At 44.3% G+C, this 13,241-nt stretch overlaps 1 protein-coding gene across 11 annotated transcripts in view; it reads left to right on the plus strand.

The window, feature by feature from the left end:
- The window catches only part of LOC129016554 (ribosomal protein S6 kinase beta-1-like), a 35,986-nt gene extending 33,240 nt beyond the window's left edge, over positions 1-2,746 (plus strand). For all 11 annotated transcript variants that reach the window (XM_063655442.1, XM_063655447.1, XM_063655438.1 and 8 more), the window contains one exon: positions 2,578-2,746. In XM_063655442.1, the coding sequence (XP_063511512.1) occupies positions 2,578-2,582 (5 nt within the window). In that variant the 3' untranslated portion in view covers positions 2,583-2,746. The remainder of the gene's footprint in view (positions 1-2,577) is intronic.
- Positions 2,747-13,241: the final 10,495 nt, after the last annotated feature.

A 13,241-nucleotide genomic window follows, 5' to 3' on the forward strand; every position in this document is an offset into this window, starting at 1 on the left:
GCTGGACACAGTGGCGAATCCCTGTAGTCCCAGCTACTCTGGAGGCTGAGACAGGAGGATCGCCTGAACCTGGAAGGCGGAAGTTGCAGTGAGCTGAGATCATACCACTGCACTCCAGCCTGGTGACAAAGTGAGACTTCGTCTCAAAAAAAAAAAAAGGAGTATAAAAAAATCTTTACAGAAGAATGACAATATAGAAAAAATACAGAAAAAATAGAAAAGTCTCCATTTTCTAATCACTATAGTAATATTTGATTTGGGCAAGGGGCAATCCAGATGCAACCATTAAGTAAAGATTATTATGGGACAGAATATTCACACTGTTTCTATCATTCCATAGATCACTTGTTAATTACAAAAGGAAAAAGAGGCCGGGAATGGAGGCTCACATCTGTAATCCCAACACTTTGGGAGGCCAAGGAGGTTGGATCACTTTAGGTCAGGAGTTTGAGATCAGCCTGGCCGACATGGCAAAACCCCATCTCTACTACAATTACAAAAATTAGGCAGGCATGGTAGCAGGCACCTGTAATCCCAGCTATTTGGGGGGCTGAGGCAGGAGAATCGCTTGAACCCAGGAGGTGGAGGTTGCAGTCAGCCAAGATTGTGCCACTGCATTCCAGCCTGGGTGACAGAGTGAGACTCATTCTCAAAAAAAAAAAAAAAAAAATGCCCTTATTCTTAGCAGACATATAGAAGAAATTAGGGGTAAAGTGCTATGCAATCTGCAGTTAACTCTCAAATTGTAGAGGGAGAAAATTTATTAAAGTTAAAAAACATGAATATTCATAGATATACATATATGTGGGGGCAGGTAGAAAGGGAGGGACACACAGACAAAGAAAATATGGCAAAATGATAACAACTGGTGATCACTGAACTATTCTTGCAACTGCGAAAAGTTTAAAAAATTTCAAAGGTATATTATTTTTGAACTGCTCAGGAGGTTTATATTTTTGAGTTTTTAAAATATGCAATGAATTGTGAGGAAGTCTGAGAAACCACAGACTTAAGAGATAAGACGAAAAATAAGGAAACTAGAATCACAGTAATAAGAGGAACAGAGTTTCAAAATGCTGTGGTCAGTCAGTAGCTTCAATGCAGAAGAAAGTTAAATTAAGGACCAACTCAGTAAAGACAACTGGATTCAGCAACTGGGAAGTCAGTGATGACCTAGGGTACAGGAGCTTCATTGAAATAGTAGAGTTGGGCCACACGTGGCCCACACCGATAATCCAGTAGTTTGGGAGGCCGAGGTAGGTGGATCTCTTGAGGCCAGGAATTCAAGACCAGCCTGTCCAACATGGTGAAAGCCCATCTCTACTAAAAATACAAAAATTAACCCGATACAGTGGCGCACCCCTGTAATCCCAGCTACTCAGGGGGCTGAGGCATGAGAACTGCTTGAACCTGGAAGGCAGAGGCTGCAGTGAGCTGAGATAGGGCCACTGCACTCCAGCCTGGGTGACAGGGGAAGACTCTGTCTAAAAAACAAAAAATAGGCTGGGCGTGGTGGCTCATGCCTGTAATCCCAGCACTTTGGGAGGCCGAGGCAGGTGGATCACAAGGTCAGGAGATCGAGACCATCCTGGCTAACATGGTGAAACCCCGTCTCTACTAAAAATACAAAAAAATTAGCTGGGCGTGGTGGCAGGCGCCTGTGGTCCCGGCTCCTCGGGAGGCTGAAACAGGAGAATGGCGTGAACCCGGGAGGTGGAGGTTGCAGTGAGCTGAGATTATGCCACTGCACTCCAGCCTGGGTGACAAAGTGAGACTCCCTCTCAAAAAAAAAAAAAAAAAAAAAGTAAACTGGGTATGTGCCTTAAGAGGTGGCGTACATTTTCAGCATTATACATGAATATAAATGAGTGGCAATAGTTACTTTAGTCCACAGATTTTTGGTATCTTAACTAGTTCTTGATCTCTTCCCCTAAAGGGATTGCCTGTTGAATGTTGTTAGGAATATAAGTACTGAAGGCAAACTGCCTGGGTTTGAATTTTGTGCTGTCCCTTGCACCCTGCCTGGCTTGAAATCCTAGCTCTGCTTATTAAGTTCTTTCAAGGGGATGATCTTTCAGCTAATGTCTTAGCTTCTGTTTTCCCAAGTAAATGGACACAATAGTTGCTACCTTGTGAAATATTCATGTAATTGACCAGTGTTTACCGAGAAGCATCGGTGTTTAATTTCAGTCATTGGTGATTCTTCCGCTGGACTGTGAGGGAGTGTTGGGGTGGGGGGTGGTGTGTGTGTGTGTGTAGCACTTAATTGCGTGCGGAAAGGAAAAGATACATTTGCTAACGGAGAGGCAGTAATTGCGTGCGGAAAGGAAAAGATACATTTGCTAACGGAGAGGCAGTAATTGCGTGCGGAAAGGAAAAGATACTTTTGCTAACGGAGAGGCAGCTTTTCTCTGCTTTTGTGTCAAAAGGGAGGAAGGGAGTTTGGAGAGGGAAACGAATTCTCTGTAACACTAAGCTCTCTTCCACAAAAACAGAGGTACATAGAATGTGTAATAATTTACAGAATTTCTAGACTTCAACGATCTGATTTTTTTAAATTTATTTTTATTTTTTCAGGTTGAGACTGAGCTAAAGTTAATCTGTGGCAATGTTCTGGATGTACTGGACAAACACCTCATTCCAGCAGCTACCACTGGCAAGTCCAAGGTTTTCTATTATGAAATGTAGGTTCTATACTAAAAATTAACAAGTGTACTTCAATAAATTTAAACATTCTCAGGAATAATTGGCTTTGTTTCTTTTTTTCTTAGACATTTCATATTATTTTCCTTATTAAATATAATCAAAAATCGCACAGAAATTAACTGAGGGGCCTCTAAATATCAACAAAATTATCACTTGATACACTGGAATTAAATAAGCAAATGATTCTAAGAAATGGTACAAGTGTATTAATCATAAAAGTTCTACATGAAACATTCAGCCATTCTAGACCATTTCTGTCTGTGCAGACTCATCTTTTCCTGTTCTTTGCAAAGCCCAGCTAGAGCAAGCAAGTTCCTCCCAGTGGGTTTTTCCCATCTCTGGTTGCTTGGCTGGCTGGGCTTCCTCTACAAACCCCCTTCCTTTCCCCTAAGCAGGGCCCGGTGTCCCCATCCTGCGGAGTTGAGCTCATGAGGGCATCTGACCAGGACTAGGTATTCCTGGTGCTATTGTCATTGTCCTGTTTCATGTGGGAACATGGCTGCTGGCTCTACAGAGATTTGGCAGGTAGCAAGGAGGTTTCTTTTCAAATCTTCCTTTGGAAGTCAGACTTGGTGAGGATCTTATGCCCACCTTTTCCTAGCTCTGTGGTGTCAGGCAAAGTCTCAGTTTCTGCAAATTGGGGTTAAGAATTCCTACCTCACAGCAAGCAGTCTTTTGATAAATAAATAAGATCTTAAGTGTAAATGATTCCACTAGAAATTGCACAATTCCTTTGGTCTTCATCCTGGAGGTGCACTGACAAGCCTCATGCAAACCTGTGGCCCTGTTCCTAAAGTGTTTTCATTCATGCTTTCACATGCCTCAGGATGACCTTTTATAAAGTAAAAATGTGAGGCAGCCACATGATATCCATGGACCCAGTGAGGCTGTTTTACTGGATAGAAGAGGTTTGAGGAAGCACTTTGGGGGGCCGAGACAGGCAGATCACTTGAGGCCAGGAGCTGGAGACCCACCTGGCCAACAAGGAGAAACCCCATCTCTATTAAAAATACCAAAAAAATTACCTGGGCATGGTGGCACATGCCTGTAATCCCAGCTACTTGGGAGACTGAGGCACAAGAATCACTTGAACCCGGGAGTCAGAGGTTGCAGTGAGCCAAGCCGAGATGGTGTCACTGCACTCCAGCCTGGGCAACAGAGTGAGACTCTGTCTCAGGGGAAAAAAAAAGGGTGGGGGGAGGGTTTGAAAAAATAGTAGCATGTAGTTATGTTTCTACAATATTTGCTATATATAAGGATTTACCAACATGTTCCATTAGCTACTATCCCCTACAGCAGTTGCTGTAGGAAAAAAACATCAAGTTCTGAGCTCCTACTGTTTGCCAGGCATATTCTGGGATGATCACGTTTAAATCTCAGAGTTACCCTGCAGAGTAGTCAGGGTATCACTGCCTGACAGATGAAGAAGCTGAGGGTTACAGCAGTTCAATGACTTACCCCAGGCCACATAGATGATGAGTGGGAGAGCCCAGGTCTGTCTGTGAGGTATAATGAAATTAGCATAAACCCTCCACATTGGCGCCACTTGCATAAATTAACATATTCTCTCACAGAAAGTATTTTATTGGGCATAACGTTTTATATCTTTTACCATTTAACATTAGTTGTGGATCTTCCCGTGTCACATAAATATGCCGCATTCTTTTTGGATAATATGATTACTAATGAATGGATTTACTATCATTCATTTAATCAATACTCCTTTTGATGGCCATTTTAATTGTGTATTTTTTCGTTTTGCACAGATTGATGTAATAAACATGATTTTATAGTAATATTTTTGCCTGTGAAAATGTTTACTGGACAATAAATTCCTAGGAGTAAAATAAGGTCAAAGATTATAAAGACAGTATTTATTTTCATAAACATTACCAAGTCAGCCACAAATGTTTAAATCACTAATGGTTTCAGATTATTGTATTTAATGAGTAAACACTTTCATAGGGTTTACTTTTATAAACACTTTTATTTGCCAGATATCACTCTAAGTGCTTTACAAAATTAACTTTTTCAGTTTTTAATATAACCCTGAGATGTATATTGTGATTATCCCCATTCTACAGCTAAGAACACTGAGAAGTTAATTAACTTGCCACATATCTAGGAAATGACAAGGCTAATTGCACAGCCAGGCAGTCTGGCTCCTGAGTCCACATTTTAGACAACACTGTACCTCCTGGTTCTTTTGAGGCATTACTACTGGAACTATCCTAATACTCATAAATAAACATTTCTTTTGGGGAGGGCCAAATAAAATTTTAAACAGAAAAGTTTTCACCAACTGTCAAGCTCATAAAGTTGTACATTATACACTTTTTTCATGATGCCCACAGATAATTTATTAGTGATATCGTCTATTTTAAAAGACATATGTAAAACCCAACCCTTAAGAAAGGACTCCTATCACTGTTCCCCACAGGCACCCTCTTCAGTCTTACACCTTTCCACCCCCCAAAACAAATCATTCAGCATATTTATTTCATACTGTAATATAGGAAATAGCTTCTTTTTAGATTTTCTTATATTATTAACATTGATCATACAAACATGGAATAGAAATTCCTTATGTTTTATCTGGATTTAAGGTGCTACATAATGGAATATATTTATATCAAGCCATACACATTGGAGATAATGAAATCACTTGTGTTCTAGCTTAAACATTATGGGAATTTCAGAACTGCAACATAACAGATAATCCTCGGATGAAAACTAAATCTCTCCTCTGGTCAAGCATCTATGTGCATCAGTGAAGAGAAGACAGGGACTGTGGAAGGGAAAACAGTGAGTCGGGAAGGGCTGTGGCCACATCTGTTCCCTGGTACCTCAAGTAGTTAAATCCTGGCCTCCTCTACCCCAGACTGTCCTGGGGAGTGGCCAACACTGGCCTTTCACAACTGTGTGTTACTAGAAATGCAACAGAAACCCAGCTGAATCCCCAGGGTTTCCCTTCTGCCCTTCTCAGTGGAAAGATCTGTCCCAGGACCATTTATTCCAACATTTTCAATTATGAGAAATCTGGGAAGATAAAGTTATTTTCACATTCCTCAAGAAATACGTATTTATTCATACTCATTAGAGGAAAGTCAGAATGTACGGAAAACCAGGAAGATTTTTAAAAATCCATGATAACCACCATCAAAAGAACCACACTTAGTATGTTGGTCCACAGGTTTCCCAGCACCCTTTTCTGTTGGTGTATGCACAAAATGCACAATCACGTTCTGTCTACATTTTACTATTTGCTGTTTTTTGATTAACACTATATATTGAACAATTTTTAAGACCTGCAACATATGTCGACAACATTATTTCAAAATAATATATTTAGAAATAAACACACACACAAACAGTTTGTCTTATATACAACATGTCTTATTTTCTAATTCTCCACTCTTGAAGATTTAGGTTTTTCTAACTTTTTCTTAATGTACTCACCAGGAGTCAGTAAACTTTTTTTATAAAAGGCCAAAGGGTTGATATTTTAAACTCTGCAGGCCATAGGTTTCTGGTACAACACTCAACTCTGCTGTTGCAGGGAAAGAAGCCATACACAATTTGTAAATGAATGGGCATGACTGTGTTCTGGTAAACTTTACAAAAACAGGTGGTGGACTAGATGCAGCCTGCTCCTCTGGACATGGTTTGCCAGCCCCTGACATATACCACTACAGAGGATGCTGTTAGAATGAAATCTCTTTACACATCTCTGATCATCTCCTTAGGACTAATCGCTAGACATGACATCATGGTAGCTGTGGGTCAAAGGGCATGCATGCTCTGGGCTGTACATTGCCAAATTGCTCATGATCAGCCTTTCTCATGTCAAAATGTTTTGTGACCACCAGAAGGCTGGTTCTGCTTTTTTTATCCATTGAATGAGGAATAGAAATGGCATGGCATGTATGCAGGATATTTAATCATCATATAGATAATGCTTTGTGCACAAGTGTATTCTACATTCTTTTGCAATAAGTCTACATCTGCCAGAGTTGAAATAAAATAAAACAAAACGAACCTATTTAGGACCTTCTGTGTAGTAGGTCCCTTCATGTATGTTGTTGTCTTTATCAGAATTCTTATGACCTAGGCATTTAAGAATAAATTTTTTAAATACTTAGTTGACAAGGATTGTGTATATTTAATGCATACAATGTGATGATTTCATATATGTATATATTGTGTACCAATTATCACAATCAAATTTATTACGTCCATTACCACCTATGCTGTACATTAAATCTCCAGAATTTGTTCATCTTATAACTGAAAGTTTACACCCTTTGGTTAATAGCTTCCCATTTTCCCCACCCCCAGCCCTTGGCAACCACCATTCTACTATCTGTTTTTATGAGTTTGACTCTCTTAGATTCCACATAGAAGTGAGATCATACAAAACTTGTCTTTCTGTGTCTGGCTTATTTCACTTAGCGTAATGTTCTCCAGGTTTATCCAGGACAGGAGTTTCTTCTTTTTAATGGCTAATAGTCCATTGTTTATATATATTTTATTTATCCATTCATCTGTTGCTGGACACTTAGGCTGTTTCCATATCTTGGGTATTGTGAATAGTGTTGTAATAAACATGGGGCGCAGATCTCTCTTCAACATTCTAACTTCATTGCTGAATTGTATGGTAGTTCTGCTTCTGATTTTTTGAGGAAGCTCCATACTGTTTTTCATGAACGTTATACCACTTTACATTCCAACCAACAGTGTACAAGGGTTCTCTTTCCTCTATGCTTTCGCCAACACTTGTTATCTCTTGTCATTTTTTATAACAGCTGTCCTATCCTATGTAGCAATATCTCATTGTGGTTTTGATTTGCATTTCTCTGATGATTAGTGGTGTTGAGCACCTTTTCATATGCTGGCTGGCCATTTGTATGTCTTCCTTGGAGAAAAAAGTCCATTGGGGTACTTTGCCTATTTTTAATTGGGTTATTGATGTATTTATTAAGTTTTGGTATTGAGTCGTGTGAATTCCTCATATATTTTCAATTAACCCCTTATCAAATATATGGGTTGCAACTATTTTCTTCCATTTTGTAGGTTGCCTTTTCATTTTGTCATGGTTTCCTTTGGTGTGTAATACCTTTTAAGGTTGATGTAGTCCCATTTATTTATTTTTGCTTTTGTTGCCTGTGCTTTGGTGTTATAGCAAAAAAAAAATTGCCAATTATGACCAATGGCAAGGAGATTTTTCCCTATGTTTGCTTCTAGGATTTACATGGTTTCAGATATTACATTTAAATCTTTAATGCATTTTGAGCTAATTTTCTGTATATGATGTAAAACAAGTGTGCAATTTCATTCTTTTTCAAGCAGTTTCCCCAACACCATTCATTGAAGAGAGTTTCCTTTCTACGTTGTGCATTTTTTTTAGAGTACAGTGAAAGCAAGTCTATTAAGAAAGTAAAGGAATAAAAGAATCTACATTGTGTATCCTTGATGACCTTGTCAAAGATCGGTTGACCATATATGCATGCGGTTATTTCTGGGTGAGCTTGGCATTTTTATCTACCTCATTCTACCAATGAGGAGGCCGAGTGTCAGAGAGTTCATAGACCTGCCTAAGGTCACTCAGCTAGAGGTGATACAACCAGGGTTTGAATTGAGATCTGCCAAGCTTCTGAGTTTATTCTTTTTCCCCCACATGAAGGATCCTCAATTCTGCCTTACTGACATCAGGATCCAGTCAATTCTTTGTGATGGGGGCTGTCCTGTGCCTGGCAGGATGTTTAACAGCTTCTCTGGCCTCCACCCACTGGATGCCAGGGGAATGCACAAGAGGCTTGCTCATTTTCCCATTTAATCCTGAGGACAATATCTGGCATAAATGTTATGTCTTTTATTTTATAAATGAAGAAAATGAGACTCAGAAAGGCTTAAGTGTGTTCTTAAGAACACACAGACAGCAAGAGGTAGAACCCGAAACTGAACACAGCTGTCCACATGGGACAACAAGAAAGTTCAGGTTCCAGCTTCTTTTGAGTCTCTCATTTCAACAATTACCATCATCTGGATACGAGCTGAAGTACAGGAAACCTGGGGTGAACTGTCCTCCCATCAGGCCTAGGAGCCCCAGACCAGAACCCGAGCCCAAGGTCTCCCAGTCAGGCCCGCTGGAGTGAGCTGGCATCCACACTAGCCTGGTTTCCCAAAGCTACAGGGATGCCAGTCTCGCCGCTGATGAACAAAATGAAGAGCATTTGCTTCTCCTGCAGGCTGCCAGGATTGAACACAGATTCCTTTTCTTGCTCTCTTCTCCCGTAGCACAAAACCGGGTGGTCCATCCCCCTCCCGGTGTTCCAAGGCTTTGTTGCATGTTCTCTTTAATTTCTCCTACTCTCGCAGTGCACCCTACCTGCATCTCCCTGGCAACCTTTCTGCTCTATCCTCTCAACACCTGGATCACAAGAACACTTGTGAGGCTCCTTAACAAGCTACATCCCAAATTATCATTCCACTTTGTCCTCAGCCAGTGCCCAGGTCCAACTCGCTCTCCTGGGGTGACTTTCTTTCCTGCCCAATGTGGTTTCATCATCTGTAAATTGGGGATAATTAAAGTCTTGATCGTGGTATTGGACTCTCAAAGCAGAAGTAGCAAGCTCAGCCAAGTCACGTAAACAAGAGGAGACGTTCCTTCTGAACTGAAAAGGCGCTGGTCACAAGGGCTGCTCCTTCTTCTCTCAGGCCTCTCCAGCACGCCCTTGGCTCAGCCAAAGAAGAGACTCAGGCTGTGCTTCTGCGCTGTTGGGATGACATAGGCCTCCTCCATGTGGTTCCACAGCAGGAACATGGGGACAATCAGACCTCTCCCAGTGTGGGCATGAGGATACAAGATCATGTCAATATTGACATTCATAATGGCTGGGCGCAGTATCACACGCCTGAAATCCCAGCACTTTGGGAGGCTGAGGTGGGCAGATCGCTTGAGCCCCAGAGTTCAAAACCAGCCTGGGCAACTTGGCAAAATCAGTCTCTACTGAAAATACAAAAAATTGGCTGGGCTTGGTGGTGCACACCTGTAGTCTCAGCTACTTGGGAGACTGAGGTGGGAGGACTGCTTGACCCCAGGGAGGTTGAGGCTTCAGTGAGCTATGATGGCACTGCTGTACTCCAGCCTGGGTGACAGAGTGAGGCCCTGTCTCAAAACAAAAACAAAGACAAAACAACATTCCTAATAGTAGCAATAGCTACTATGTGCCAAGCCCAGGCACCTCTTCGAGTGTTTGCTGTCACCCTATGAGGTAAGTGTGCTTAGAAGTTACACAAAGCACACGGCTCAGTGTTTGGCCCATGGTAAGGGCCTAAAAGTGGTAGCCCCAGTGGTGGGGATGCTGCTGCTGCTGACCATTAACCCCAGTCTGCTCCACCTTCTTCCAGGCAGCCTGTGAGATGTTTGAGGTCCGAGGCAAACAGCACATTCAGATCCCCGAGCTCTACACCTCCAGTGTGACCAGGCACCTGCACCACTTCAGGCTCATGTGGGACTCACAGCCTTTGGACCTCAGCTAAAGGACCTGCTTCTCTTCAGCACACGGGGCTTGTTTGTGTTGGGGTCCGAGCCCTGAGCCCATGGTCAAGGAGACCCCCAAGTCTTTCTGAACAGAGACAGCTGGCCTGGGGGCCTCCCTCTCACTGCATGCAAGAGCCTGTTAGGGTGCAAGACTCGAGGCGCTGAGGGAGGCTGTTTCAGGAGGGAGCCCCAGGAGGGTGGTGGAGGCAGAAGGGGGCAGCATCTGCCGAGGGCCTACTGTGTGCCGGGCACCGTGCGGGGTTTCTGGCCCATATGGGCTAAGTGAGCCTGGACACTCCTCTTGGGAGAAAGGCTCAGATGGAGAAATTGCAGTTCAGGAAGGTGAAGCAAGCTGCTAGCCTGTGGCCACATTGGGATCTGGGCGTCAGCCTTCCAGCCGCGAAGGCAGCCAAGTATCATGAAGAAGGCATCACAGAGGCGATTCCAGGCTGTAGTGGTGAACTCTCCACTCTGCATCCCCAGGTGCTGTGCCCCGTGCCCTGTCTAAGGTAGTCCTGCGGGTTTCTACATGTTTAAGATATCCCCAGCATCAATGATGCTCTCCTGTGGATCCCAAGCCACGGAGATGTCCTGGGGCTTTTCATTTTTAGGGACCTAAATTGAATTTCCCAACACCTAGAAGCAAGACAGCCACCCTAACAGACTCTTGCATGCAGTGAGAGGGAGGCCCCCAGGCCAGCTGTCTCTGTTCAGAAAGACCTGGGGGTCTCCTTGACCATGTGCTCAGGGCTCAGACCCCAACACAAACAAGCCCCATGTGCTGAAGAGAAGCAGGTCCCTTAGCTGAGGTCCAAAGTCTGTGAGTCCTGCATGAGCCTGAAGTGGTGCACGTCCCTGGTCACACTGAAGGTGTAGAGCTTGGGGATCTGAATGTGCTGTTTGCCTTGGATCTTTATTCGTGATTCAGAAACAGTGGAATAAAAGGAAAGGAAGGAAAACCCGAATGGCCACCTCAGCAGGATGCTCCAAGGGTAGTGTCCAGGTGGCACTGACTCAGAAATGTGGGGGCTTCCCCCACCCACGCTCAAGAGCCACTTTGCCATTTCACCATCTCTCTGTCCTCCACACCCCTCAGCAGCAAGCACACCAAGAATGTGTTCACCGTGAAGCTCAAATCTCAGCAGAATCTAGAGTCTGAAATCCAGGGAAGGGAAAGTGTAGAGCTTCTTGGATGATGCCCTGTCAATTTTATTTTAACGAATGAAAGACCAGAAGAAGTCAGTCTTTGAAAGGAGAGGACGGGAGCATCTGCTGGCATTAGCAGCCATGCCATCAGAGGACCGGCTCACCTGGACCCGTGGCTACCTGTGCTTTTACATCCAGTCTTGGTTAACCACGGGCCACTTTTCCAGCTTGGAAACTAAGCATCTGCTCCACTTCCTCTCCTTCCTTATTGAACTCTTTCACTAAAAGGACAATGCAAGAGAGACTTAAACTGTTTGCCTCATTCTTAGAACTTTCAGGAAAAGTTTTGGCAGGGAAGGAGATTTCCCAGCTCTGGGATAGAGTCTTATGGATTATCTGCTGGTTTCACTGGTCTGTGCTGTCCTCCCTGCATTCATTAGGAAAACTGGCCTTGGTTCAAATAAGAACAGGATTTGTCCTGGTGACAGAGAAAGGTTTCTTCTGATATCCATATATCTCCGAGGGGGATGCTTTCTCCAGGCAGGGGCTGTGGCCAAGCGATCAGGGGGCTCAGAGGGCTGCTGGGAAGGGGTGGGCCCCTCTCTCCCCAGAGGGAATCTCCTGGGGACCTCTCGAGCACCCCCGCCCATCCTTTAAACATAAATTCATAAATACAAACAAGTAGGCCATTCATAGAAATATATAAAATATGTCATAGGAAAGGTGGAACTCTCATACGGCAATAATTATGACAGAGGCTGGCAAATGACCTGAGTGACCCAGAGTGACCTGAGCACTGACTCCCAAACACCCTCAGTAGGATGTTCTGCATCCCTGAGACCCTTTCCTGGGTCCTCCTGGGCCCTACCACCCGCTACACCATCCAGACCTCAGGCCATCCCCCTCTCTGTTGACAGAGCAGTCTCCGTTCCTGAACGTGCTGGTCACCACCAACAGCAGCTGCTCCTCCTCCAGGCAGCTCAGCGTATACTTCTACATGCAGAGAGCCTGGACGGCACCCAGGTGGACATAAGCCTTCAGCTCCCAGTAGACACTCTGGGCTTCCTACCCTGCACAGACATTCTGGGCTTCCCCTGACATCTCCCCCAGCCTGGGGCTCCTGTGCTCATCTGTCTCACCCAGTGCCCAGCACAGGCGCGGCACACAGAAGGTGAGTGAACCGATTTGAACACATCATCCTCGACTCTCCTTCCCTGCTCAAGCCCTGCAGCTAACCCATCGGCAAGTCCTGGCTCTGCCTCCAAAATACTGCGTATCCTACGTCCAAACACCTCTCACCATATCCACTGCTATTTGCAGTTCTGTGTGTGTGTGGAAATATTTCCAAAAAATTGGAATGAGCAGGTCACAGCTGTGCCTGGAGGGAATGGCTGGGGAAATGTGCCCTCGCCTTGCTGTTCTATCCAGGCCCACCCAGCTGAGGATAGGGGACCTGCCACAATTCTCCTGGAAGTTCCGGACTCCTGGGAGCTGGCAGGTGAGGACCCAAGAGGATTTTCAGCAACCTGGCTGACCTGGTCATCAGTCAGTCCCACCTTGGCCCACGCCTCTACATGGCACAGATCACAGCTCATTCCATCCTGGCATTACACTGGCCTGTGCCCTGCCGTCAGGGTCACATCTGTCTCCCAGAAGCCGTGCAACCCTGGAAAACCCAGGTCTAACAGTCAGGTTCCTCCTCTGTGCATTAACAATGGCATTGACGCCTGCTTTGCAGGGCGCTGGGAGGGGAGAGGGAGGTGTATGCTGGAGAGCTCCCCAAGGGCAAGGCCTGGCTCAGCGTCACTCACTGTCAGATCCTCAGAGCCCGGGGCTGGCCCAGCAC

The sequence above is a fragment of the Pongo pygmaeus genome, chromosome 19 (genome assembly GCF_028885625.2).
Source record: "Pongo pygmaeus isolate AG05252 chromosome 19, NHGRI_mPonPyg2-v2.0_pri, whole genome shotgun sequence".
NCBI classification, from domain to species: Eukaryota; Metazoa; Chordata; class Mammalia; order Primates; family Hominidae; genus Pongo; species Pongo pygmaeus.